The sequence below is a fragment of the Odocoileus virginianus genome, chromosome 12, assembly GCF_023699985.2.
Source record: "Odocoileus virginianus isolate 20LAN1187 ecotype Illinois chromosome 12, Ovbor_1.2, whole genome shotgun sequence".
Lineage (NCBI taxonomy): Eukaryota > Metazoa > Chordata > Mammalia > Artiodactyla > Cervidae > Odocoileus > Odocoileus virginianus.
The window spans coordinates 42,016,018-42,040,729 of NC_069685.1; the positions used below are offsets into that span (position 1 = coordinate 42,016,018).

A 24,712-nucleotide genomic window follows, 5' to 3' on the forward strand; every position below is an offset into this window, starting at 1 on the left:
TCCAACTGGGCACCCGGCCTGGAGATCCCTGCTCTAAAGCAGTCCCTGCAGGGTCTCTTCATGTCGTCTTTTGGCCTGATGCTCACCCCCGCCTACTTTTCCTCTTCCTGACCAACCCCATTTTTGCCAAAGGTGTTTGCCTTTCCCCAGTCCCAGGCAAGAGATGTTAGTGATTCTTCTAGATCAGAGGTTCTCAGGCCAAGTGCCCTACCCTGGGGCATCTACAGCTGCTGCAGGGATGGGCAAAGAACATCCTGTTCCCACAGCTATGCACCCCCAGGAAGAGTCACTCCCTGCCAGTGAGAGCAGGCAGGCAGCCAGGGCTTCAGGGAAAGGTCCCCTGCAGGGCGAAGGGTACAGCTCGCACTCTCGGCCTCTCTGGGTGGGACTCACGGCTGCCATCCTGGATATGGAGCCAGGGGGCAGAGGAGCAATGGGATGGAGCACAGTCCCTGGACTGGCCAGCCAAGCCACCTACTCACACTTCCTGTTGGGCCATGCCCTGGGGTACACGGGGTGGCATATGGCATCCCAGGTGCCTCGCCCAAGAACCTGTCTCATTCTGCACGTCTCATACTGACAGCAGTACTTGCACATGCAAGTAAGCACTAAATCCATCAGGGAGGGCTGGGCCAACGTGCCAGAACCTCAGGTTCTGAGACCTGACCCAGCCTGCTGGCAGGAGGTGTGTTTCCCTGAACCGGGCCTCAACTTGTCCATCTGTGAAATGGGTGTAACCACCTGGGATGGTCCTGGAGGAGTCAAGGAGGTGCTGGGCAGGAAGGTGTTGGTGACCACTACACAGGCATTCCTGGAGGCCCCGCCACTGCAGAGTGCTGGTGGTCTGGGGTCAGGGCTGCAAGAGTCCTTCCAGGCCCAGAGGCTGCCCACTCTCCACCCACCTGGGCGCATCAGGGAGCCGAGTCTGAGCCGTTACGAAGCAGGAAGAGGTCGTGTTTGTTTGAAATGCGTCACAAGACCACCACGGCCCCAACTTGGGGGCGCGCCTGTGTGTGGGGAGGCTGCCCTCATCAAGGCAACCAGCAGGCCCACAGGGACCAGGAGAGGAAGCCCCACGGGTGGGCGGAAGCACCAGGGGCAGCAGTGCGGTCCGGTGACGGGGAGGGGGTGCCCGTGGGATCCCCGAGCTGCCCTTTCCAGGGCCTGCGGAACTGAGGGCCCCGAGCCTGATGTAACACCCCCACCCCTGCCCATTCCTGTCAATCTCCATGAGATGTTAATCTTCTGTTAATCTCCGTGAGATGCCGTCACTCACAGGCTGAAAAGACGGCTTTGGCCCCCATCAGGGCCGTGACGGAGTCTTCCCAGCTCACAGCCCGCAGTCAAGGCCAGGAGAGCGCTACTCCGCATCCACCGCCCGAGGAGCAGCGCCCTCTGCTGGCCTCTGCAAGAGCTAGGGAGGCTGCACCCGGTGGCCTCGGCCCGGGAATAGGGGGCGCCCGTCCCCACCCGCGAGGCGGGGTCCGCTCTGCTTCCACGCTTGCCTAGGGTGCTGGAGGGGCGGCCACCAGTCCTTGCACTTCGCAGCTCCGGGCCCTGGCCAGAAGGCCAGCACCGAATGTCACAGCGTCAGCGCCTGGGCCGCTGTCCACAGGAAGCTCAGCAGCGCGGCCAGCAGTGGGCCCGCCGCCCGCGGGGCAGGGGCGGCGAGAGAGGTGCAGGAGCAGACCTCGTAGGCATCCTCTGAGCGGCTATGGTCGCGCTGTCCCGGCCGCGCGTGGGCCCCGGCCTCTCCATCCGTGCCCTCGGGGTCGGCGGGTAGGTCTCTGCAGACCAGCCAGTCCCGGGCGGTGGACTGCGGGTACCCGGGCGCCACCTCCAGCTCGCCGTCCAGCACCTTCCAGTACTCCTTGCCGCGGAAGAAATAGGCGGCACCTAGGGGAGAAGAGAGCGGGCACCTGAGCGCCGGCAGCTGCAGCACGCGGGGTTCAGGCTAGACAGCAGGAGGACCGGGAAGGGGAGAGCTGCGGGGCCAGTAGAGAAGATGCAGAATGTCTTAGTTGAGAGTCAGAGTCTTGTTCTTAGGCCCCGGCTAGCTCATCTGTGGGCATTCAGAGCTTTAAGGGGCCTGGGAAAGCTCGCGGAGCCGCCTGGAGGCAGAAGCATGAAATGAAGTAACTCTGGCTTGTATTTTTTTTTTTTTTTCCCACCCTACTGGATATTTACTGAGAGCCTAGTATGTGCCAGACTCTTCTAGATGCTGGGGACATTGCTTTGAAACTAGAACACAAGCTGCCCTTGTAGGACTGATGCTGAAGCTGAAACTCCAATACTTTGGCCACATGTGAAGAAAAGACCTCATTTGAAAAGACCCTGAGCAGCTTAAAAAAAAAAAGAAAAGAAAAGACCCTGATGCTGGGAAAAGATTGAAGGCCAGAGGAGAAGGGACGACAGAGGATGAGATGGTTGGATGGCATCACCGACTCAATGGACATGAGTCTGAGTAAAGTCCGAGAGTTGGCGATGGACAGGGAGGTCTGGCGTTCTGCAGTCCATGGGGGTCACAAAGCGTCGGACAGGACTGAGCGACTGAATTGCGCTTGTAGGAAGGTGGTGTACTTCTCACTGCAGGCAGGGAGCGCTGCAAGGACGTTTGAGAGGACTGAAGCGGGTGGGGGAGGAGCCGCGTGGGTATGCGGGGCATAGGGTTCCAGGAGGAAGCACCGAAGGTGCAAAGGCCTTGGGGTGTGTGCCTGCGCGCTTGCACGCGCCTGTGTGGCAGCAAGAGGTGAGGATGCTACAGCTGGAAGGGTGACGGGGGCAAGGAAGGGATGAGGAGAGAGGTGAACAAGCGCCAGAGGAGTAGGCCAAGGCGGCCCTGGGGAAGTCTGTGGCCAAGGAGGCGGGGCAGGCGCCCCCTGTGCCCCCGGATACCCACTCCCCAAGTGGGGAGGCTGAGGCTGCCAGGGATTCGCCCTTGCCTGGCTCACCGTCGGACCAGCGCATGGCGTCATCGAGCGTGCTGGGAACGCCCCTCCACGGGGGGCTCTGGGCGGGGTGGCCGGGGTCCATGCGCCGTGTGTGCTCATCGTAGCGCCAGTACAGCTGGTCCTTAAAGAAATAAGTCTTGTCATTGTGGGCCCAGGAGAAGGCGGCATCGACGCCGCCCGACGGGAGGCCGAAGTCCGAGACAGGCCGCGGGTATCCTTCCTCTACGTTATTGTCCTTAAACACCCAGTATCTGTCTCCTGGGGGGGCGAGAGAAAGAGCCGTGGGCCGGGGCTCGCCCAGCCCGCCAGGCGGGGGCCCCAGCCCTTGCTTCTCCCGCGGGCTGACACCCCGATGTGCGCGCGCCCCTGAGATTCACCGAGCACCTGCTGTGAGCCGGGCTGAGTCCCACACCTGCAGCAGCCAGAGGACGTGGGGTCTGATAAGGCGGCCACATCACAGGTGGGGGCAAGACCCCCACCCCACCCGGAGAAGCCATTTTGGTCTGCAGGGCCTGTTCAGTCAGTTCTGCGGTAAGGTGGGTGAAGGGCAGAAGGGCGCTGGGTCAAGGCCCAGCTGGACCTGATTGGGTGCAGCCTTGTCTGACTGCACAGAAGCAGAGAAATCACCAAGAACTTCAAATCTGTTTGTACAACTTTCCAAAAATGGTGTGATTAAGATGCTTTTTGGGTATATCCTGAGCTTTGAGCTCTAGAAACATTCCTAGCTATTCTGCCACAGAAGGGTGGGAATGTGAGAAGTAAGTTTGAGCAGGTGTTGTCATGTCCCCCTACCCGCACTCAGGTTTAGCAAAAATTAGCCCAGTTATTTAGAAAACAATTGGGAAAAACAAAGCAAAACATAAAAAAAAATCCTTGGCTGGATAAAGGTCTGGAATAGACAGTTCTCTAAAGAAGATAATCAGATGGTTAGTAAGCACAGGAGAAGATGTGTTTCTGACATCACTAATCACCAGGGACATGCATGTCAAAACATGATGAGATACCGCCTTACACTCACTAGCATGACCATTATCAACCTCCCCCGCTCCACACCTAGAAAATAACAAGTGTAGCTGAGGATGTGGGGAAATTGGGCACTGCTGGTGGGAATGTAAAATGGTGCAGCTGCTGTGGAAAAGTCTGGCAGTTCCTCAAAGAATTAAACATGGAATTAGTACAGGATCCAGTAACCTCACCCCTGGGAATATACACAAAGGAACTGAAAGCAGGTTCTCCAAAAGAGCTGTCTGTACACTCATGGTTATTCACAATAGCTAAGAGGTGAGAGCAACCCAAGTGTCCATCAACAGATGATGAACAAAATGTGGTCCATCCATACAATGGAACATTCATTGTGTTGTGTACATTCTCAGTCCTGTCTGACTCTGCGACCCCATGGACTGGAGTCCACCAGGCTCCTCTGTCCATGGGATTTCCCAGGCAAGAATACTGGAGTGAGTTGTCATTTCCTCCTCCAGGACAATGTAATTTTACTCAGCCTTAAAAAGAAAGAAGGGTGTTTCTGACACATGCTACAACATGGATGAACCTTGGAGGACCTTATAATCAGTGAAATGAGCCGATCACAGAAGGACAAATCCTGTATGGTTCCACTGTGTGAGGTCCCTAGAATGATCAAACCCATGGAGACAGAAAGTGAGGTAGTGGGTGCCAGGGGCTGGGAGAGGGGGATGGGGAGGTAGTGTTTACAGGGGACAGAGTTTCAGCTAGCTTTGCAAGATGAAGAAGCTGTAGAGATGGATGGTGGTGATGGTTGGATACAGGGTAAATATATTTAATGCTCTTGAACTGTACATTTAAAAGTGGTTAAGATAGTAAATTTTACATTCTGTGTTTTTTTAAAAGCCATAATAATTTCTAAAAAATCCTCTGACAGAGACTGAAAACCACTGAAGGAAAGGATGGCACAGCTGCAGAAAGGGCCCTATATAAACAACGAAAAGGGCTGTGAGGTTTTCCTCCAAGTGGGCGCCTGGCGTGGGTGACATGGACAGGGCAGCCTGACCTGCTGCAGCTGACTCTGCTAGGCAAATGCACAGGCCCCAAGTGCCCACACTGTCTTACATTTCAGGACAGAGCTATGGTTTCTCATGGGGATCTCCTGAGTTATAAACGCTGAGAAATAATCCAAATTATTTAGAAGATGCCAGGCAGGTCCCACCACCATGACTGTAGCTCGCCTTAGGCATTCAGGTTGGGAGAGTGATTCTACGGTTGGGGGTGGTGGTGGCGCCAGGGTGGGTGTGAAGCAGGTGAACTCGGGCCCCATTCAAGGGAGGCCAGGCTGAAGAGGCTTGATCATGGCAGCAGGGTAGCTTCACTCTGGGGAGCTACAGATTCCCCAACACACTTCTGTATGTGCGCACAGCCATGCATATGAGATGGAGGAAGGCTCAGAGCCCCAAAGTGCCCACAGAATCGGCAGGGCTTGGTCTCCTGCTGCAGGCGGACACCCTGCCTTCTCCCCCCAAAGACAGCATGCTCCCCAGAAACCGAAGCTGTGCCTTCCCAGCCCAGCCCAGGAGAGGGGGTGTTAGAGGGTGAAGTGACACCCCTCCTCCAGGGGACCTGTCACCCTGGACTGAGACTGGGGAGCTGGGCCTGGGCCAGGGAGGTCCTCAGTTTCCTCTCTGTACTTAGAATGAATCCAGCCTGACACTCACGGCCCCCCAGGTGTCAACCTGACCTGCGTCGCCTCCCCTGAATCTTCATCCTTTACTCTGCTCCAGCCTCACCACTCTCTTCTAAGGTCTTTCAATCAGCAAGACTGTTCCTGCCTCAGGGCTTTTGCACTGGCAGTTCCCTCTGCCTGGAATGCTGTTCCCTCAGGTCTATCTGAAATTAACTTCCTCATTACTTGTGGGAGCTTACTGTGTCCCCCCCTCCCCAGAACAAGGGCAGGGATATATCCATGTTTTGCCCACCGCGTGCCTGCAGTGCCTACGTCAGTGGGGGGCACACAGCAGGTGCTCAATAAATACAAATTGGTTTAGTGCACAAATGAATGAGCTGCTTTCTGCCTGGAGCTCCAGATCCAGAGAGCAAAGCACAGGACCAGTGTTCCTGGGTGGAGGCAAGCTTGGGGGTCCTGGGGAGTGAGGGCTGTGGTCCCCTGGTCAGCGATGCCTGGCAGGCACCCGGGTAGGGGCCCGCCCACCTTTGAAGAAGACGATCTTGTGGTCACTGGTGCGCTCGTACACGGCGTCCACGCTGTCCAGGTGCAGCGGCAGGCCCCGCCAGAAACGGTGCACCTGTGCCGGCTGCAGCGATACCAGGTGGCGGTCCCGGGTCAGCCGCCAGAAGTACTTGCCTGGGGGACACAGGGGGTGGGGCTGCAGGTGGCCGGTCTGGGGCCCAGGGTGGGACCCGCTTTTGTCTGCCAGCCTCTGGACCCCGCGGGGGTTACCTTTGAAGAAGAAGGCCTCGCCGCGGATCTGGGCCACCGCGTCGAAGTGGGCGCTGCATCTGTGGGGCACGTCCTTCCTGGGCCTGGGGGCAGAGAGAGAGGGCAGGGCAGGGAGGCAGCCCCACTCTGAGCTGAGCTGCCCTGGGGAGCTGGGTGGCACAAGGCCACCAGGATGAGCCTCCTCCAAGGACCCCCTCATCCTGCATCACCACCTGCAGGCTCACTGACCACAGCAGTTTAGTCAAGAGAGAAAAGTGAGTGAAAACGAGTCTTATTCTGGCCCTTCAGGTGGCGAAGATGGATCACTGAGCGAGCGAGCGTCAAGGAGCACAAGCAGGCGCCTTCAATGCTGCCAGCAAAGCATCGAGAAGCCGGCTGGGCGCTTTCTACGGAAACGATGAGCTTACTTATTGGGTCCCCCGATTCTGAGTCTGCAGCTCTACCCACTGACAGCATTCACAGCAACATCATTTGTGAGGACAAAAGATCAGGAACTTAAATGCCCACCGATCCAGAACTTAAAAAACAGGGCAGTGCAGGGGACTTCCCTGGCGGCCCAGTGGTTAGGAATCCGAGTTTCCTAACTGCAGGGGCTCTGGGTTCAATCCATGGTTGGGGAACTAAGATCCCACACACCATGTGATGTGGCCAAGAAAATAAATAAATAAAATAAAAAATAAAACAGGCACATGCGCACCATCGTGCAGCTCAAGCTCAGAGAACCAGGTGTCTTCACAGACACAGAGGCCTCCATGGGCCCTGGGGCCAGAGGTGTGGTGCAGACCAGCGCACCAGCGTCCTACTGGGCTCACACATGTATGTCTACATGCTTAACTTTCTTATACTAGTGTAGAATCTCTCTGGAAGGACACGCACATCAACAGTTATGTGCCCTGGGGAGTGGGCTGGTCCATCAGCGGTGAGCACTAACTTTTCACTGCAGGTCCTTTTTTTGTGTCTCTGGAGCCATGTATACTGACAAGTGTTACTTATTCAATAAGTAAGTGCAATGAAGAATAATAACAACACAAGATAAAGCAACAGCTGTTGACCTCAGTGGAAATTCACCATGAACAGCTGAGTGGGAAAAGCATAAAAACATTCTACTCTTGGAAAGCCAAACCTCAAAACCAAACTGAACCATGGAAGCCTAAATACATAGATTTCTGTTTGTGTTTGTTTTGTGTGAGCGTGAAAGGGGCAGGGAAGCTGGGAGGGCAGAGGTGGGGGGTGGATGAGGATGGCCTCCTGCAGATTCTGTGGCACTTGTTCCACCGGGGGTGGGGGGATTGGGGTGGTGAGCACAGGTGGGCTCCGGCTGCTGCTTTTACTACAGAGCGAGACGAATCCGAGGTTGGGCCTTAAAAGACAGGCAGCTGTCGCCTGGCCTCTGGCACTGCCAACCCTCCAGACGCTCCCTTGGGACACCGACTCTAGGAGTCCAGGCTCCAGCACAGGCCACAGAGGAGTGCCCAGCTGAGTCAGCCCAGCCCAGGCACCAGACCCGAGTCACGATGCCCCCAGAGGATTCTAGTCCCCAGTAGATGTTCCCAACACTGTGGAGCTGACCATCCCTCTGTGCCCTGTCCAAATTCCTGACCCACAGAATCCACGAGCCTACCGACACGGTGGTGGTTTGATGTCACAAGGCAGGGCTGTTTGTTACAGAGCCGTAGATGACTGTGACAAAGGGGGAGAGGAAATTGTGGGTTTGAAAGGAATGCCTCTGCACAGCTCTGGGCTGGGTGGTTAGTTGTCCCTTCTGTTAGGGGAAGCACGCTGCCTGAAATCGCCCACCCTGGCCAGGCACCACAGTAATCATTTGTGTGAGTTAGTTTATGATAGGACATCCTGGTAAGGAACACGGAACTAATGAGCCACCACCAACCAGAAGAGTTTGGGAAAGGTCAGAAGGTGACACCATGTGTCCTAACACCTCCCAAGATCCTTCTTACTGGCACCCATCACAGCTGAGCAATGCGTACACCACCAGAAAGGACTCTGAGTCAGAATGATTGGCCAAAGACAACCTGGAAACTAACCCCATGACCATAAAACCCGAGACTGGGAGCTACATGGCAGAGCAGTACTCCTGGGTTCCCTGACCCTTCTGCTTTTTGCCTGGGCGTCCTTCCCAATAAAGTCTCTTCCTTTGTCAGCACGTGTGTATCCTCGGGCAGTTCATTTCCAGGTGTTAGACACAAGCCCACTTTTGGGCCCTGGAAGGGGTCCCCCTTTCTGCAACACCTCCACTTCTGTCCATAAGAAAAGAAACCATTTCTCGGGGCTCAGCAGGCCCAGATGACCCTGGAGCTCAGGACTCTAAGCCACTGCTGGGAGCGGTGCTGGCTGCAGAGTGGAGATGGGGCCCACAGCTTACGGGGTGCTGGACCGATTGTCAGGGGGCTCCGGCAGGAGGGGTGGCTCCTCAGGTTCTGGGGTGTCTGGCTGGGCCGTGGGGGACACCGACTCCCGCACACCTGTGGAGACCAGGAGGCTGCATTGAACCTGGCATCCCCACCTCCCTGTAGACCCCACCACCCTTTCTGGAGCTGCCAGGATGGAATAGAGGCCACCGGGTGGGCAGGCACTGTGCCTGCACTGAGTCAGGAGCTGGACTGTGGTGGTGAGCAGGACAGGGGAGACGCCCACCCCCCCACCCAAGCCTGAGCATCTAGATGCATAAGCAGAAGGCACAGGTGCCTTGATGACTTAAACAAGTGTTTCAGAAAACAAGTATTCAAACAAAAAGCTGCACATAAATGTGCATAGCAACATGATTCATCACGGCCAAAAGGTGGGAACAACCCAAATGTCCATCACCGGAAGAATGGATAAATAAAATCATTCAGCCGTAAAAAGGAGGGAATTACTGATGCATGCTATGACGGGGATGACCCTTGAAAACACATGCTAAGTGAAAGCAGCCAGACACAAAAGGCCACACACTGCAGGATTCCATTTATCTGAACTGTCCAGAGAGGCAAATCCATGGAGACAGAAAGGAGATGAGTGTTTGCCAGGGGCTGGGCAGTGACTGCTAATGGGGGAGGCGGGAGCGGGAGGTGGGGTGGGGGGATGAAAAAGTTCTAGAAGCGGATAGAAATGATGCTTGAACGACACTGTTAATGTGTCAAATGTCACTAAATAGTTCGCTCTGAAGTGGTAAAAATGGTAAATTTTACTACATTTAGGGAGGGAAGTTCAAGAGGGAGGGGACAGGTACACCTATGGCTAATTTATGGTACGGCTATGCTGTACATGTTGATGTACGGCAGAAATGAAACCAGTATTGTAAAGCAATTATCCTGCAATTAAAAAATAAATAAATTCAAGGAAAAAGTGTCCACAGATGTCAAAGGCCACAGTGAAGCAGGGGAGGGGCCTGGGTGGAGGGGAGGGGCTGCAATGGGGCATAAAGCGAGGCTGACCTCCCCCTCCACCCCGGTGAGAGGCTCCGTCCCAGGCTTTAAGGGAATTGCTTTGGCTGCTGTGGGTGGGGGACAGACCGGGGTGGGGGTGAGGGAGACTAGTGTGCAGATGGGGAGGTATATGGGGGAGGGTCCATCACTGCCCCACCCCCAGGCTCCTGTCAGCTCCCAGGACAGGCTTCCTTCTGCCACATTTCCTGATGTGACCCCTGGCTCTGGGCTGGTCCTGGCTTAGCCCTCCCATCTCTAAGTAGGGGTGCAGTATGGACTTCACAGCTTGTAAAGACTGGATGACTGAGTACACGTAAGTGCTCTGCACGGGCCCTGGGTCATCATCAATGTCAGCTGTCACAACCTGAAACCTCCTGGGGGATGAACATGGGACCTTTCCCGGGGGTCTGAGACAAGCTCTGTAAAAAGCCCCTGGTGACAGAAATCACCTGTTTATTCATTCCACACATACTGAGGGGCAGCCAGCGTGTGCAGGTCCTGGATGCTGGGCACACAGCGAACAAAATACAACCAGTTCTCTGTGGGGTTCCGGGCCCTGGGGGTCTGAAGCATGCTGTCCCCATCCCCCGGTGACCCATGCTGGCCCTCGGGGGGAGGACTCACCGTACAGCTGCCAGGCCCGCACCCTGTCCTCGTAGGGGAGCCCATAGCGCAGCGGGTCACCCACCGGGCCCTGGTAGTATGGCTGCATGATGGAGCGTGTGGCTGCCACGTGGCTCAGCCCGATGGCGTGGCCAAACTCGTGGACAGCCACAGCGAACAGGTCCATGCCGTGGGCATCTGGGGACACAGGAGCCGGTGAGTCGGGGGAGGGGCTGCCAGCTCCTGCTGGGCCACCAGGACGGGACCTATGGGGTGGGATGTGATGGGCCCGCCAGGATGGTTGTGGAGGAGGCCCCAGCCCTGGACAGAGGGTTCGTGGATTCACTCAGGTTCTTAGGAGGCCCGATAGGATCTTCAGGGGCATCTCAGGCCCTGGGGTCTCTCGGTCTCTCCACCCCACGTGTGCCACTCACAGTAAGGCTGCAAACTGTAAATGCTACATGGCAAATACTTCAGGCTTTGTAGGCCACCAGGAGCCAAGTTACAGGGGTCACTATAAGCTCCCCGAGCCCCGCAGAGTTGAACAGATTCCCCAGGTCCCATCATGGCACAGAACCTACAGGTTCTATGGGACCCCTGCTGGTTCCTCCAGCTGGGATGGGCTCCTCAGTCTGATATAGAGACCACCCTCTCAAGGGTCCCCACTCCCCTGTCTATAGTCATGCCCTGTGCTCCTCAGCTCTGATCCTCCTCCCGCCTCGAACCTGGGGGCCTGCAACTTCTTTGGCCAGTGGGACTTAGCAGAAGTGGTGATGTGCCCAGGCCTGCAGAGACCTTGCAAGTTCCCACTCTCTCTTGGAAGTGGAGACCAGGATGAGGACAAGCTGAACTCACAGAGTCACATCCCAGCCAGGGTTGGCCAGGCGGGCTGCCCATGCCAGAGACGGCTGGTGAGATCAGCCTGGATGAGGACCCCAGCGTTGTCCTCCTGAGTTGGACAGGTGCCCACAGCTTTGGGCTCGGGGCGGGGGGCTGGCTCAGGGGGATGCCATGGCGGTTTCTAGTACCGGGGCACTGGTGTGACTCCCTACACCATCATGGGTCAATCGGGGGTCAGGGTGTGTGACGCAGGGTCCCTAGGGCTGCCCCGGACACACCTGAGGAGCGGAACGTCCAAGCCTCGTCGTCATCGAAGTGTGTGTCCCCTGCGGTGTGGTGGTCGCCCGGGAAGAAGGCGTGGGCCACTGTGCCGCCCGGGCCGTCGAAGGGGTAGCGGTCATTGTGGTCGGCCGTGGAGAAGTCGATCTGGATGTCGGCGGCACTGCCGGCCACCTCGTGGAAGTTCAGGGGAGTGATGTCGCTCCAGACTTTGAGCGCGTAGTGCATGAGCGCCCGCACTGTGTCGCGGCCCAGGGGCGAGTCCCGTGGGAACGTGCGGACCCTGGGGTGGGCGGGGTCAGAGCCCAGGGTCAGGCCGTGGGGACAGGCCCAGCACCCCCGACCAGGCTGCAGTGCACTCCCGGGAACATTCTGCCTCGAGTGGGGCACCGGGGACCTGATTTGGAAATGGGATTTACAGATGTCATCGGGGCAAGGATGGAGATGCGGTCATTCCAGATTAGGGCGGCCCGGTGGCTCAGATGGTAAAGAATCTGCCTGCAATATGGGAGACCCAGGTTCAATCCCTGGATTAGGAAGAACTCCTGGAGAAGGGCATGGCAACCCTCTCCAGTATTCTTGCCTGGAGAATTCCATGGACAGAGGGCCCTGGTGGGCTACAGTCCGTGGGGTTGCAAAGAGTTGGACATGACTGAATGACTAACACTTTTACTTTCTGTATCCAGTGAGGGTTCTTATAAGGGACAGAAGGGGACACAGACATGAAAGGAGGCCGTGTGGAGACGGAAGCAGGGATCGGAGCCATGGACCCAGAGCTGCCTGCAGCATCTGGATAGAGGCCAGGCTGGACTCTCCCTCACAGCCTCCAAGGGACCACCCTGCGACCCCTGGATCTTGGGCTTCTGACTTTTAGAAGCAAGAAGACAAAATCCTGTCTCTTCAGCCTTGGTTTGTGGGTGTTCATTTTGGCTGCCCTCGTGACACTCAGACCCCAGGAAAGCCCTGCCCACCTCCACGACAGGTTCCTCTTGTTCCACTTGGTCAGGGCTGGAGCCTGGCGCCTCCTTCGAGCTGGGGCTGCAGCCGGGAGGTCAGGGAGGGAACATCGAGGGGTTTTCATCAGCGCCAGGGTGGCCTCATCTGCGGGGCGGGCGGGCAGGAAGAGGTCAGGAGTTCGGTCCTGTGCACACTCACCCCCAACTGGGCATTCCCAGCAGCTCCCTGAGAGCGGGCTCCAAGCCCCAGTCTGGTCCCCTTGGCTCCCTGCACCAGGTCTGGGGGGACAAGGCCTGGGTCTGCAGCTGCATCAGGCCCCACTGTCAGGGGTTTGTCTACAGACAGGGTGGGGGCTGCCCAAGCATTTACTAATGTATAGCAGGGGCCCCGAGCAATCGGAGGGGGCATGACCCCAACTGGGACCGTTGGCAACACTTCCTGCCTCTCACAGGACACACAGCCCAATGGGTCTGTGTGTGGCACATGTGTCTGGGGACGGACATGTTTCGATTGGCCAGCCCTGCCGAGAATCTTTGCAAAATTGGAATTTGTTGTCAAAATGTAAAGAGTGGGGCATTGCAGCATAAACACCCCAGATTTCTGGTTTCCCTTGGAAAGCAGGGAGTTTCGACAGCACAGGGCTGCCCCCCACCCCTGATGGGGCAAGACTTAACAGGGGCCTGGGTGGCCAGAACTCACTCCCACACCTGGTCTGCCTGGGCCAAGGCATAGAGTTGGAGATCCCTGCCCTAAGTATGGAAATGGGGTCTGGGAATAGCTGGCACACTCACCCACTGCCGTGCCCACACTGGGGATGGTGATGGGGAGGGGACAGGGATGATGGAGGGCCCCCAGGCAGCAAGAATCCTCCCCCCTGTCCCAGGATAGCAAGGCAGGCTGCAGGGGTACTTGGGAGAAACCAGGTTGGCACCCATCTCCCACTGCACCCCAAGGACTGACCTAGGACGCCAGTGGCCTCCAGGCCTCCGAACCGCTGCATGGCCACGATGGCCTTGGACAGCTCCTCTGGTGTCTGCAGCTGTCCCGTTTCGGGGTCCGCTGGGGGCAGGTAGCCGAACCTGCTCAGCCATTCCTGCAGGCAGAGAGCAGAGTGAGGGGTGTTGGAGGTGGGGATTCAGCCCCACAGAAGAGCCATGGCCTGGGGCCACCACTGCTGTAAGGGGCAGGCCTTTCCCAGCTCAGCTCAACACTCCAACCCCTGCCCACTAGCCCACAGGGTGTCTCTTGCTCCTTCTTAAATTTCTTTACAGGAGGCTGCAGAAGTGTCTTGATAAACTTGATGCCCCTTAGATGGGATGGGCTTCAGCAGTGTACAACCTGTACAACTGTTCATGGCAGCCTGCCCCACCTCCCTCCTCCTGCGACAGCAAAATGCCCAAGGGACACTTACAAAATTGAAATTTTTAAAAGGTTATTTAACATCATGAGTGCCAAATTCAGGCCTTGAGCTGGCAGTGAAGCAGCAGTCCAGGACCCAAGCTCTGAAACCCACACTGAGAAGGGCAATGGGCTCAGAAACCGGTTTTAAGAATCTGGTCATGTGCTGCACATGCCCAGGAGTTAAGAGCCCAGACTCTGAAACCAGGCTGCCTGGGTTCAAATCCTACCAAGCCCTGTCCTCACTGTGCAACTGAGGCAAGTCAGTGCTCTCTCTAGGCTGTTTCCTCACCTGTGGAAGTGAGGATGTAATGAGTTAGAACGTGGAAACCCTCAGGTTAGCACCTGACATAGGCACCCTCCATGTAAAGCACGTGTGGCGCTGGTTGTCAGGGGACAGGTCTCTGCAAAGTGCCCCAGGGGGGAACCCCTGAGCCAAGCAGGAAGCAGGAATGAGGACAACCCGTTATGCCACGGACACACACAGAGCCCCCTTCCCTGGCCCAGTCACCTTTACCATCTGGGGGGACAGGGAGGCACCGATGCCATCCATGGGGACCCTCCGGGGGGCTGCTGTTTCTTCAAAGGCAAATGGTGCAGGCGCCCACTTCCTGGGCTGGGTGACAACCCCGTGAAAAGCACTCAGCCACGTGGACGCAGCGCCAGGGGGCAGGCTCACCAGCCAGTCTGGGGAAGACCCATGGGTGGCTGGAAGGCGGGGTTGTGGCAATTCTCTGAGCTCCACTCCCTTCCAGACCAGGCTTCAAGAGAGGTACTGACTTGCAGGTCTACTTTTTATTTTTCTGCTCTATTCATTTACACCACCTACAGGGCCCCCAGGAGGCTGGTGAGTATATAGCTCCTGCCTATGGACTCCTTGCCCTGGGGATTTATGCCCCCCACCTCCAGGGATGCCCAGGAGCCTCAACAGACCAGGAGAGTCCTCGATGATTTGCATACAATTTGCATACACCTGCAGAGAACCAGCCAGATCCCACCCCCCAACTCCCCACCCCTGCTTTCCAGGAAACATTGAGTCCTTGCTGGGCTGCTCTCTGTTTCTTGACTTCCTCCCCAACTTCTGAAAGGAGGCCTCCCAGAATGTGCCCAACTGGGGGGCATGGGAGGCCCCTCTCAGGTCTGGGAGCTCCTATTAGGCTGTCGGGCAGGACAGGGAACAGCAACCACAGGGTGCTCCCAGCGGACACACCCGTGTCATCCTGTGCTCAGACGAGTAGGCGGAAAGGCTCAATCTCCACTCAGGGCTCTGCCCTCTGCGGTGCTAGCACCTCTGCACCCCTGAGCATCCTTCTTTTAGGAGGACCTCCCTTCATATCACTTCAAACACACTAAAATGCAACCTGGAGGCTTTTCCTGGTAGCTCAGTGGTAAAGAGTCCATCTGCCAATGCAGGGGACTTGGGTCTGATCCCTGATCTGGGAGGATCCCACAAGCTGTGGAGCAATGAAGCCTGTGTGCCTCAACTACTGAGCTCACATGGGACAACTACCGAAGCCCGTGCACCCCAGAACCCCAGCTCTAAACAAGAGATGGCACCGCAATGAGAAGCCCACGCACGGCAACCAGAGAGGAGCCCCCACTCAACACTCCTAGAGGAAAGCTCACACAGCAATGAAGACCCAGCACAGCCAAAAATAAATAAATAAATAAATAAAATTGTTTAAAAATGCACCCTGTCAGTTATCAACAAGATTTACTGAGCGAGTCTCATGGCTAATCACTGGGTCCCGGAAACGCCCAAGAGAGCATTTCATGTTACAGATGTGTCTCTTTATTCACAGAGCTATCTATATAGCAGAAACTAACACAACAGTGTAAATCAACTATGGGCATGTGTGCATGCTAAGTCACTTCAGCTGTGTCCAACTCTGCGACCCTATGGACTCTAGCCCGCCAGGCTCCTCCATTCTATGGAATTCTCTAGGCAAGAATACTGGAGTGGGTTGCCATGCCCTCCTTGAGGAGATCTTCCCAACCCAGGGATCGAACATGCCTCTCTTACATCTCCTGTATTGGCAGGCAGGTTCTTTACCACTAGCACCACCTGGGAAGCCCAAATCAAGTATACTCCAATAAAAATTAAAGTCAGAAAACACACACACACATTTTGCAGCTTTTTGTTAACACTGCAGGCCTGAGCTAAAGAGCTGGGGGCTGTTTAGCACCATGAGGCTATCTCCTCCAGGAAGTCTGGTACATGATGCTAGGTGAGGATGCTGGCCCCATTTCTCCTACCAGGTAATGATCTACTCAGGTGAGAGCCTTTCCCCACCCAGGCCAGTTGCTTTGGGCGGGCTGGGGCTGAGACACCCTGGGAGGACCACACACCTCCCAGCTGTCATGCTATAGGTTGGGATAACAGCTGGGTGTCTGACCCAAACAGCCCCCTGCTGCTCCCAGCCCTCCCAGGGCTCCACGGGGGCTACAAAGGAGTGGCTTCTTCTGGTCCTGTGAGCCTTGCTGGGAGGCCATGCACATTTTTGGACTTCAGGCCTCAAGAGTACTTCAGGTGGTTTGGAAATGTTTGTGAACGTTGCAAAGCAGGAGGTTTTAGCTGCAGGTCCAAGTGGTCGGGCTCTGTGTCCACTTGCAGACCGAGGGCAGGACTAGGGCACGTGCTGCCCTGGGACAGGCACTGCTCTGGCCATGGTCAGCAGCTGCTGGTACCTGCCCAGGCCCCGGAGCACTGCCGTTTGCAGTTCCTGCTGGCTGCAAGAGCATGAGAGCATGCTGATGGGATCTGGGGGGCTGGCGGGAGGGAGGGCCCCCCTTCCTCCTCCCCCTCCCCACAGGCTTGGGCTCAGCTGTCGCACCTGCCCCCAGTGCAGCCACTCTCTCATCACAAAGCCAGTCCCCTCCCTTCACACCCTCACCCCACCTCCTCCCCTTGGTCCCCCACAGAGCTGGTGGGCTTCTGCACTGATTCCTGGACTAGGAATGGGGGCTGGGAACAACCCTCAGCTCAAGAGGGTTGGCGGGCAGTGAGGGCAATTGGAGGGGGTGGGGGGCATTGGGGGCGAAATCCTCAGGAGATGTGTGACACCAGGACAAATCTCTGGTGGGTTTGGGGGGGGGCTGCTGGTCCTCAAGAGCCCATGGGGACCCCAGCTCAGCCCTGAGCCATCCTGTTCTCCCCTGTTCCGTGGAAACACGTGTCCACACAAGAAGCCCCCATCGCTGCTCGAAAGGAACAGCCCTGGAGCCCAGGGAGGGAGGGGGTGTCTAAAAACTCCTTTCTTTGTCTCTCTCCCTCTTGACTTGCCAGCTCATCCCGATTGAGGGGAGACAAAAATTCCCGAATGGCCGGGGTTTAATTTTTTTTTCCCTGGTAGTTAGTACAGGCTGGAACATCAGAGGGGAACCAGGCTGAGAACTCAGCCTCAGAGCTGAGGTCCCTGCACAGGGCAAAGGCTGCCAAATGCCCTGCCTAGGGCTCCCCTGGAGCCACTGCAGCCCCTCTTCCTGCCTGCTTCCACAGTAGTGCCCATGGAACGTCAGCCCCTGGGGTGGGGGCCCAGACCCCCTGTCCACCCAGCTGTCTCCAGTCCCGCCCCTTGCCCCCTAATACCTACAGAACCCGTGGGTCGCCTGGGGCCAACCCCTTCCTGTGCTCACCCACTGGTCCTCCTTCCGTCACCACGGCGACCGTGTCTCCAGGGCAACCAGAGTGTGTGGGCTGAGGGTGAACTTTCCAGAAGGCCAAGAGAAGGGGGGGAGGGGGAGCCCCAAACTTGCAGGGGCTGCCTCATCATGGGTAATCCCTAACAGCCAAGGACGGGCTCTCTTCCTCCTCCCTGCCAGGACCCCCGTGAGCTGAGCCATTACTGCAGATGGGGAAACTGAGGCCCAGAGACGTGGGTGCTCTACCCAAGGCACTGGCAGGGGGTGGAGTGCTGGCCCCTCGCGCAAACCAGATGAAGTCACCTACCATCCTCCCCATGGCTTTCCCAACCCCCAGCCCCCACCTGCTTGGTTTTATTTTTCTTTGTATTGTTTATCACTGGTTGACACAACATGCATCTGTTCACAGCACTAACGATGTTTAACGCACACACCACAAAACTCCCTCCTGACCTCATCAGAGTCACAGGCAAGTGGGCCATCGCCCCCACAAAGAGGCCTCATGTTTATGCCCTGAGCAGTCCCTCCGCCCAGCGGGTCAGCCTTCAACCCACGGCCCTAGCGCTGGCTCCCAGGGGACTCGGTAAACCAACCTGCCACGGATGGCTGGACTGCAGGGTGAGGAAGGCCTTGCTGTAATGCGTGTGGATGGTGCCAGAAAACAAGAGGCGCTTACTGTGTGCAGTGCCTCCGTAGGTCCTCCCCCCAGCCCTGGCCTGGCCACTGTTGCCCCATTTTCAGGCGGGGAAATGGAGGCACAGAAGGGTTCGCCCTGCGTGCCGGCAGTGGGACCAGGGCAGGAGTGAAGCGAGCTGACCCCAGGACACCTATCTGATGGGCTGTGAGAGGCCTGGGGCCAGTGGGGACTGTGGGGACACACGGCTGAACTGTCAGCCCCCCACTTCGTGCTCCGTCACTGACTGGACTCCGCCGGCCTCGTGGGGGTATGCAGAGTGGGTGTCATTGGTCCCAGGGCACCGATGAGAAAATGGAGGCCAGGGCAGTGCAGAGACCACCACAGCATCAGGGACAGTGGAGGTGGGTGGGCAGCAGCTTTAGAGCACCACCCCCAGACCCAAATAATAACAGACCCTTCAGCACTCGCTGAGTGGTGCCACCTTTGACCTTCACTCATCTGCCAGGGCTGACGAGGGTGGTGTCACCCCCCACCCTCAGGAGCAGCTGCAGAAATGGCCCGCGGGCACACAGTGCGGCCCTGGCTCGAGTCTGTGTGTGACCCCCTTGGATGTCCAGCCAATAAAGACCCAGAGAGAAAGGACCTGGGGCCCCCCCAGCAGGGTGGGAATTCCTCCGGGGGCTGCTTGTGGTTGGGATGATCCCTTATCCCAGCATCTTCCCCAGGGGGATGCTCCCAGACCCCCCTCGGACAGTCCATCCATTGATTGGACACCCTCATCGAGGGCTCCCTGCGCCAGGTGCTGGTGCGACAGCAAAGACCTGGGGAGATCGCACCCTGCCGTCCACCCAGGAGGGACAGTCTTGTAGGAAAGACCAGTACTAAACACGTGAAAAATAAGTGTCATGGGTGGTAACTATGATAAGTGATCCTAACAGCCAATGATTATTGAGTTATGTTCACAGCAGCCGTAGGGAAAAACCGTGAGGGCAGGGGTGTGCAGTCCATGGGGTTCAATTCATATTTGGCACATAGCAGGTGCTCAATAAAGAACTGATGCAATGATCATATAGGTAGGGGCTATTATTATGCCCATTTTACAGATGAGGAAACTGAGGGGCAGAGAGGTCAGGACACTTGCTCACAGTCACACAGCACAGGACAGAGGTGGGATGGGAACCCAGGCTCTCTAGCTTTAGGGCCTACTCCCACGAACCCTGTGCTAATAGAAGTGAGACAGTGTGCAGGGGCTCCTTAAATGGGTGATTGGTGGGGTGGCGTTGGGCAGAGCCCTGAAAGATGAGGAGGAGCTGGCTAGGTGATAAGCCGAGATGAAAATTCATGGCAGTGGGAACAGCCAGTGCAAAGGCCCTATGCCTGGAACCAGTGTGGGAAGTTCAGGGAACAGAAAGCAGCTGGTGGGACTAGGGTACAGAGAGAAGAGAGGGTGGAGGAATTGACAAGTGGGCCAGGTGAGGAGGGGAAGTGGGGTTGGCATCCTGCCCAGACCACTGTCCTTCCCTCTTGAGAGCAGGATGGTGTCTGGAAGGGACCCAGAGGGCTGTGAGCTAGCGTGTGACAGATGCGTCTGTCACCCTTTATGTGCACGGCACAGACTCTACACCCGGAGTGTCTCACTGGAAGCTCTGAGCCACCGTTAACCAAGAGGCAAAAACCATGTGGTGTGCTCAGAGCACCTTCGGAAACCCTCAGGAAGGCACTGCATCAGCGAGCACCCTGGTGAGCCCCTAACTGCTCCCCAGCCTTCCCCCTGTTTCCACACTCCCCCCCTCAGCTTGTGAAGGCAGCTTACTTCCCACAAGACACTGCTGTGAGTGATTCAGGGGCATCAGTCAGGTAATATCCCAACTGCTCTGTTTTCATGGCCCCATTTTACAGATAAGGAGACTGAGGCCCAGCACAAACCCCACCCCCCGAGACTGGTAGGCAGCAGCCTGGGACCCTCGCCCAGAGGCCGGTTCCAGAGCTCTTGAAAGAGCAATGACATTTCCTCAGCGGCCAGGCTGGTCACTGGCCTGTTTAGTCACAGTCCACACTCCCAGGGCTCAGACCACAGGCGTCCAGCGTGGTCGTGCCCATACCACATGGGCCCCTACGAAAGTGCCACAAAGACTTCTCAGTCATCCAGATACCCAGGGCAATGAGTGTCCGGGAAATGAACTCACTTGTTGACAACATGCCTGCAGGGTGGGAATGCGGGGGTGTGGGGGGAGGGCCGGGGAGGGGACCAGCTACCAGCTGGGTCCTCAGACCTTCACCTTTAAATTCAAGCTCTGGAGGGGTGGGCGGGAGACCTGGGAGCTGAGGCTCTCCCCCTGCAGCTCAGGGAGACTGCCCCTGTCACCTTGGTTGGATTCCCTGACTGCACCGAGAGGAATATTCCTGGCTCCAAACCAGGTCTGACGCGGATTCTGAGCACATCAAGCGCCCACAGGCTTGCCTGGGTGCTGGCACTGAGAAGCAGGGACCCAGAGGCCACTGGCTGAGGCCAGGGTGATGGCCACCCCCGTCACCCCCTCCCCACCCCTGCAGGGGGACAGGTGCTCACAGGTGTTCCAGCCCCTGCCCAGCCCCCTGGGCCACTGAGGGAGGGCCCTGCTGATTCCCGGCTACCCTCACACGTTCTCAGCCACAGACCATAGTCAGAGAACCAAAAGAACTGCCGACATGCGTGGTATGAGGCACAAGAGCTCACAGACTTTGTTGCTGGGATAGAAACCTGAGAACAAACTTCAGAGGTGTGTGCTCAGTTGCTAAGGCATGTCTGACTCTGCAATCCCATGGACTGTAGCCCACCAGGCTCCTCCTCTGTCCATGAGATTTTCCAGGCAAGGATACTGGAGTGGGTTGTCATTTCCTTCTTTGGGGGATCTTCCCAATCCAGGGATCAAAATCGCGTCTCCTGCATTGGCAGCCGGATTCTTTACCACTGAGCCATGAGGTAAGTCCAAACTTTAGAGGACTGGTTGGCAAATCTGTCAACTCGTGACATGTCCCATGCATGCCTGTCACCAGGCTCCTGCAGGGCTGAGCCCCTTACATACTCACACCGCAGTAACTGGGCGTTCCGGCCGCTCCTGACTACGGTGAAATATTAGGAACAGCCTGCACGTCCGGGCCGGGGTCTGGTTAGCGGATGTCAGTCACATCTATGCAGTGAAATGCGGTGGGTGGACAGAAAGAACCAGGCAGATAAAGACATTCCAGTACCGACCGTTCCCCAAGACAGACTGGGAAGTGAAAACGGCAGGACACGCAGCAGTGGACAGCAGGTTGTCATCCATAGAAATAAGGGGCCGAGGCCCCAAGCCCTTTTATGTGCCCAGACAACCTCTGGAAGAATCCTTAGGAAACGAGGGAGACGATCACCCCTGTGGACCCTTCTGTATGGCCTGAATATTTTGCCGTGGATGTTACTTACTCAGAAATAAAATAATGAAAACAGGCCCAGAAGGACTTGCGGCTCAGCCGACAACCCCAGGAGGGCATGGGGCTCTTTTGTCCCCCTCCACCACGGCCTGAAAGCCTGCTGTTGGGCCGGCGCAGCGGGCCTCAATCCGGTGCTTTGTTTTCCTCTGATGCTCCAGCGGCGGCTGGGCCAGGGAGCCCCTCCCGGGGGCAGCCAGCGCTTGAGAGACCCGCTGGGCACGGCTCTGTCTGGCAGAAGCTGGGTCACACTTACAAAGGGGCCCTTCTCTTCACTGGCAGCCCTAGACCTGAATATCCAGAGTCAGTGGGCCCCCGGGGGCGGTCTGCAGAGGGTGGGTAGAAAGGAGTTCCCCCCTCCTCCTTGCAAATCCCTGCCTGTCTTCCTGCACCTCTGGGTCTGATGCACTGAGGTGTCATTCCCCGGAAGACCACCAGAGACCGCCCTCTGCCCGCAAATTGGGGGCAGGATGCAGGAAGGTTTCTCCCACACCAGCCTGGAAGAGACCTGGTCTTCTCCTGGTCGGGGTCTCTCCTGGCAGGGGCAGCAACCTCTGCTCTTTACCAGCTGGGCCGGATGCCAAGGCCCTACAGTCTCTGGGGCTCCAGACTGAGGGGCCACATCCCCGGCCTAGTGCCTCCCACAGGGTGTGGGGCCGGGGGAACCCTTGGTGCCGGGGAAGCCAGGGGAGCAGACAGAGGAGGAGGCATGGAGGTGCAAACCAGGAGCAATGTACCTGACCCGCTCCCTCTGGGTGGGTATCGAGAAACTTCACAATAGCACTTCGTCTGATAAATGAACTTGACTGGGCCAGGAGCTCCATGTCCTGATGGTGGGGGCCTGATCCCCAGTAACCCTCAAAGCTGGAAGGTGAGAGCCTGGTTCTACTGCCACCCAGCCCAGACCTAGAGATTTGATGCCCTCAGAGCCTGCACCCCAAAAGGGGATTCAGGACACCCCAAGCCCCAGAGGCAGGTAAAGGCACCCGAATTTCAGAGCAGTTTGGCTGGGAGGAAGCGGCTCTGGGGGTCCCTCGAGTGCAGACAGCACGGACTGTGGCTGTGCCCTCCCAGATGGCTGCAGAAGTGCTGGGGCAGTTGGGCAGGGGTGGCCAGAGACTGTTCCTCACCCAGAACCTGTGGCCAAGTCCTGCCAACCACGGGGCTGTGGATGCCCCCTGAATGCCTGCACTGGCCTGAAATCCACCTGAAGCTCGAGAATGCTAATAGCCTGGGAGAGGAGCCCTGCCAGCACCCTTCTAGGAGACTGCCGAGGGCCAGGTGCGGAGGCAGGGAGCCCAAGTGAGGGCAACTGCAGGGCGGAAGCCTCAGAAGGAATCTGCTTAATCCATCGGCCCCCTCGTGCCCACGCCCAGCCTCCCCGGGCCCGGGGGTGGAGACCTATAAAGTGTGATCTAAATCTTCTAAGTCTCAAGGAGGAGGCTCCAAGCTTGGCGGACTGAACGGGGGAGGGGACGTGGGAAGAGGCCACTGCGCAGCCCCTCTGTATGGTTTCTAAGCCAGTGGGACACAGCTGATACTGGGTGAGGGGAAGCGCAAGATAAGGTGGTGGGGCTACATCCGAGCCTGCGGGGGGGGGGGGGCACCTCATCAGGTTCAGGACGGGGAAAAGGGTGGCAAGGCAAGGCTGGCCGTCCTGGGGGTGGAAGGGAACAGGAAATGGGGCCAAGATCCATGCCTAGTGGAGGGTTGGGGGGTCGGTTCCCTTGTTCCTCAACATCCTCAACGGAGCAAACTCGAAACCACCAGCTTTTCGGGGCGCCCACACTCCGCAGCTCCGTCCTTTTCTCTGTTGTGGGTGCGCACCTCCCACCCCGCCACTCCCACTGGGAACGCACGCGGGACGCCCAGCTCTGGGCGGCTGCGACTGCTGTCCCATCCGCCTCAGGAGCCTCTTTGGGGCTGCACGTAGTCGGAGACAGGGCTCCGGCCAGGTAAGCCGCCAACCTCCGCGGGTTCCTGTGACTGCGGCGGGCTCCCAGCGCACGCAGCCAAGGAGGGACCCAGCGCACCTCTCCCAGATCCGGGTGGGCGCGCGTCAGACACTCAGCCTACGACCCAGCCTCAGCTTTCCCGCCCAGGAAATGGGTCCAGGGCGTCCGGTTCCCGCAAGCGTCGAGGCGCCCTGATGGTGTCTCCCCGGCCCGCGGGAGCCCGCCTCCCGGCCGCACACTCACCACTCCCAGGCTGAGGTCCTCCGCGCGGGGCGCGGGCGCGGCGAAGCCCCCACAGGCGGCCAGCGCGAGCAGCAGCAGCGGCAGCGGCGGGACCCCGGCCCGGGGGAACGGCGGGCCGGGTCCCCGGGCGGCGCGGCGCCGCATCGCGCTCAAAGGGCGGGCGGCGCAGAGGTGACAGTCCCCCCGCGCCCGTGCGCCCCGCGCCCGCGCCCGGCTCCCGGCCCGACTGAGCCCAGCGCCGCCTCCCAGCGGCGGGGCGGGACATGCTAATATATGCTAATTACCGCCAACGGCACTCGCCCCGCCCCTCCTTAAAGGGTCCGCGTCCCGCTCCCGCCAGAGTCCCGCGCCCCCCAGAGGATGCTCAGATTACACACACGCCCCCGCCCGGCGAATCCACACGGGGACCTTGGCTGCGGCGGCCCGAAGGAAGGCACTTCTCGAGTGTCCCCGGACGGTCCCCGGGGAGGCGGAGGCCTGCGGGCGGGAGCACAGAATTCGGAGCTCGGGGCCGCCCCCCGGGGGACGGACCCCTCCTCTCCCTTCAGACCGCGCGAACGCGGACCTCGAGCTGAGCACGGATTCGCGGTCACTGGTGGGGACCCGGAACGGCAGCCGCAGCGCACCCGGCGGACGCTTGGGGGAGCCTTTGCACTGTGGTAGAAAGGAGGTGGGGGCTGGGTGGGCGTGAGCGGTGGGGGTCGGGTGAGGGGCGAGGTGCAATAGTGGGAGGGGTCGGCGTAGGGGTGGGCGCCGGGAGGGGATCCAGGGGTGGCCGAGGGGGCGGGGCCGGGCTGCGGTGTGGCTGGGGCGGGGGGAGCTAGGGAGAGGCTGGGATGAGAGAATGAGACGCTGGGGCGGTGGGGTCTGGGCGCTACTGGGGGTCAGCGAGGACCAGGGGTCTGTGCTAA

The 24,712-nt window shown here is 58.1% G+C and overlaps 1 protein-coding gene across 4 annotated transcripts; it reads right to left on the bottom strand.

Moving 5' to 3' along the window:
- Positions 1-933: 933 nt before the first annotated feature.
- MMP17 (matrix metallopeptidase 17) lies at positions 934-24,043 on the bottom strand. Of its 4 annotated transcripts, none has more exons than XM_070475033.1 (10): positions 23,802-24,043; positions 13,440-13,572; positions 12,494-12,623; positions 11,522-11,805; positions 10,425-10,601; positions 8,759-8,858; positions 6,379-6,461; positions 6,130-6,282; positions 2,952-3,209; positions 934-1,896 (listed from the first exon to the last, which is right to left on the bottom strand). In XM_070475033.1, the coding sequence occupies exons 1-10, from the start codon at positions 23,943-23,945 to the stop codon at positions 1,583-1,585; spliced, it is 1,776 nt and encodes a 591-aa protein (XP_070331134.1). In that variant the 5' UTR covers positions 23,946-24,043; the 3' UTR covers positions 934-1,582. The 4 variants fall into 4 exon arrangements, with proteins under 4 accessions (XP_070331134.1, XP_070331133.1, XP_070331137.1 ...); XM_070475032.1 differs by having other exon boundaries at positions 2,943-3,209; XM_070475036.1 differs by lacking the exon at positions 23,802-24,043 and adding an exon at positions 21,226-21,294 and having other exon boundaries at positions 2,943-3,209.
- Positions 24,044-24,712: the final 669 nt, after the last annotated feature.